Source organism: Propithecus coquereli, unplaced genomic scaffold (genome assembly GCF_000956105.1).
Source record: "Propithecus coquereli isolate 6110/MARCELLA unplaced genomic scaffold, Pcoq_1.0 Scaffold10, whole genome shotgun sequence".
In the NCBI taxonomy this organism is placed as follows: Eukaryota; Metazoa; Chordata; class Mammalia; order Primates; family Indriidae; genus Propithecus; species Propithecus coquereli.
Window position 1 is genome coordinate 9126477 of NW_012133858.1, and position 1842 is coordinate 9128318.

General features: G+C 35.2%; 1 protein-coding gene across 1 annotated transcript in view; it reads left to right on the forward strand.

Moving 5' to 3' along the window:
- ACAP2 (ArfGAP with coiled-coil, ankyrin repeat and PH domains 2) overlaps positions 1-1842 on the forward strand; it is a 161126-nt gene that overhangs the window by 88010 nt on the left and 71274 nt on the right. The window contains exons 5-6 of the mRNA XM_012639804.1: positions 610-729; positions 1595-1652. Coding sequence (XP_012495258.1) covers positions 610-729; positions 1595-1652 — 178 coding nt within the window. The remainder of the gene's footprint in view (positions 1-609; positions 730-1594; positions 1653-1842) is intronic.

Here is a 1842-nt window from a genome sequence, read left to right on the forward strand (position 1 = left end):
CAATTAATTTCTTTCTATTTTTGGTAGAGACGGGGTCTCGCTCTTGCTCAGGCTGGTCTCGAACTCCTGAGCTCAAACAATCCGCCTGCCTCGACCTCCCAGAGTGCTAGGATTACAGGCGTGAACCACCGCGCCGGGCCCAGACATCTGCTTTTGATAGACTGATATTGAAATGATCAGCACGACTAACCCACCATACCGGTTTATGCTAAAACTTTCCTCCAGTATACCACAGTTTAAAAAAATTTTAAATATCTTTTTATCATATGGCTTGCTTACCCCTTTCTTTTTTCTAGGAGTTACTTAATAAACTTTTATGAAGTTAATTTATGGGATTGAATCTGACTTGATGAAATGATTTCTTTTTGTTGTTGTTATCAGATAGCTTTTGGATCCTAAAAGGTCAACTTTTTTTAGTACAGTTCTCCTATGAATTTACTTTATAAGTCAAAGGAAAAAAAGAATAATTTTCAATTAGTCCATTTTGGGTTTATTGATGAAACATAATTTGTCTTAACCAGGTTAACTCATGGGGTTACTCCTAACACTTGTTGAACTAAGTAATTTGTAAAATTATTTTCAACTTGATATAATTGTTTTCTTTTGCAGCTTGTGAAGCTTTGTATTGCTATGATTGATACTGGAAAAGCCTTTTGTGTTGCAAATAAACAGTTCATGAATGGGATTCGAGACCTGGCTCAGTATTCTAGTAAGGATGCTGTAGTTGAGGTTAGTATTATTAAAATTGCAGTGAAAATAAAAAAAATGCAACAAGACATTAGAGAAATGTGTATTCATTTACCTACCTGATATTACTAGTTATGGTGATCCTTAAAATTAGAAATATAAAAGCTATCATGCCTTGGTGCTATCTTGTATAATTCTCTTTTCTAAGGTAATTAGAAATTATTCAATTTGTATTGTGCATATCTAGCATCCCTCTTCTAACCCAGCATCTCGTTGTTTTGCCCAGTTTACTAAGTTTACTTGCTGCTAGGTGAGCTGAAACATTTGCCAGAGGTCCTGAGCAAGAAGTGCAGGATCATACCTACTAATAGCTGCTTACAGAGGCAAGCAGTGAGCATTAACCTGAAAATAATATTAATATGTAATTGTATGAATGGGGGCTATCTAGGTTCTGATCAGACAGCTATGTTAGATTAACTTAGATCCCTTGCTATACTGTGTGGTGTTAGGATATTTCTTCCCTAAGAAATAATAATCTCTTTCCTGGAGAAGAAATGGGTGTGGTCTGATGATTATTTGGTCCATAGACGCCTAAATGATCACACGATCTTGATAATACTCAAATAATTTTACCTTTAGGTTTATATATGCCATTCCTATTTGTTAGCGTGATATTATTGATGGGGCAGTACTAATTCTTTGACTTTTCTAGAGTTTTATATGTTTCCACTTGTAGACTTACCTCTCTGCAGAGCATCCTCAGGAAGTAGTGAGAGTGTCCTTGGAAATAAATGTTACTGTTTACAATGTAACTTGATCTTTCTGTCAGAAATGCTGAAGTAACATTTTTGTGGCCTATTTTACCAGCTCATAAATGACTTGGTTTCTTTTTATTTCTTTCTCATAGACAAGTTTGACCAAGTTTTCTGACAGTCTTCAAGAAATGATAAATTTTCACACAGTAAGTGTCAGTAAGTAGGTGTTACTATGACCATGTTAATATTTTAGTACTTTCCTCAGGTGGCAGTAATTTTATGCAATGATTAAAGTTGAATTCAATGACTTTGGTCAACAACTTTTTCGTTTGGTGGATCTAAAATGTACACTGAATGTGTGACTGTGTGTGTGTGTGTGTGTGTGTGTGTGTGTGTGTGT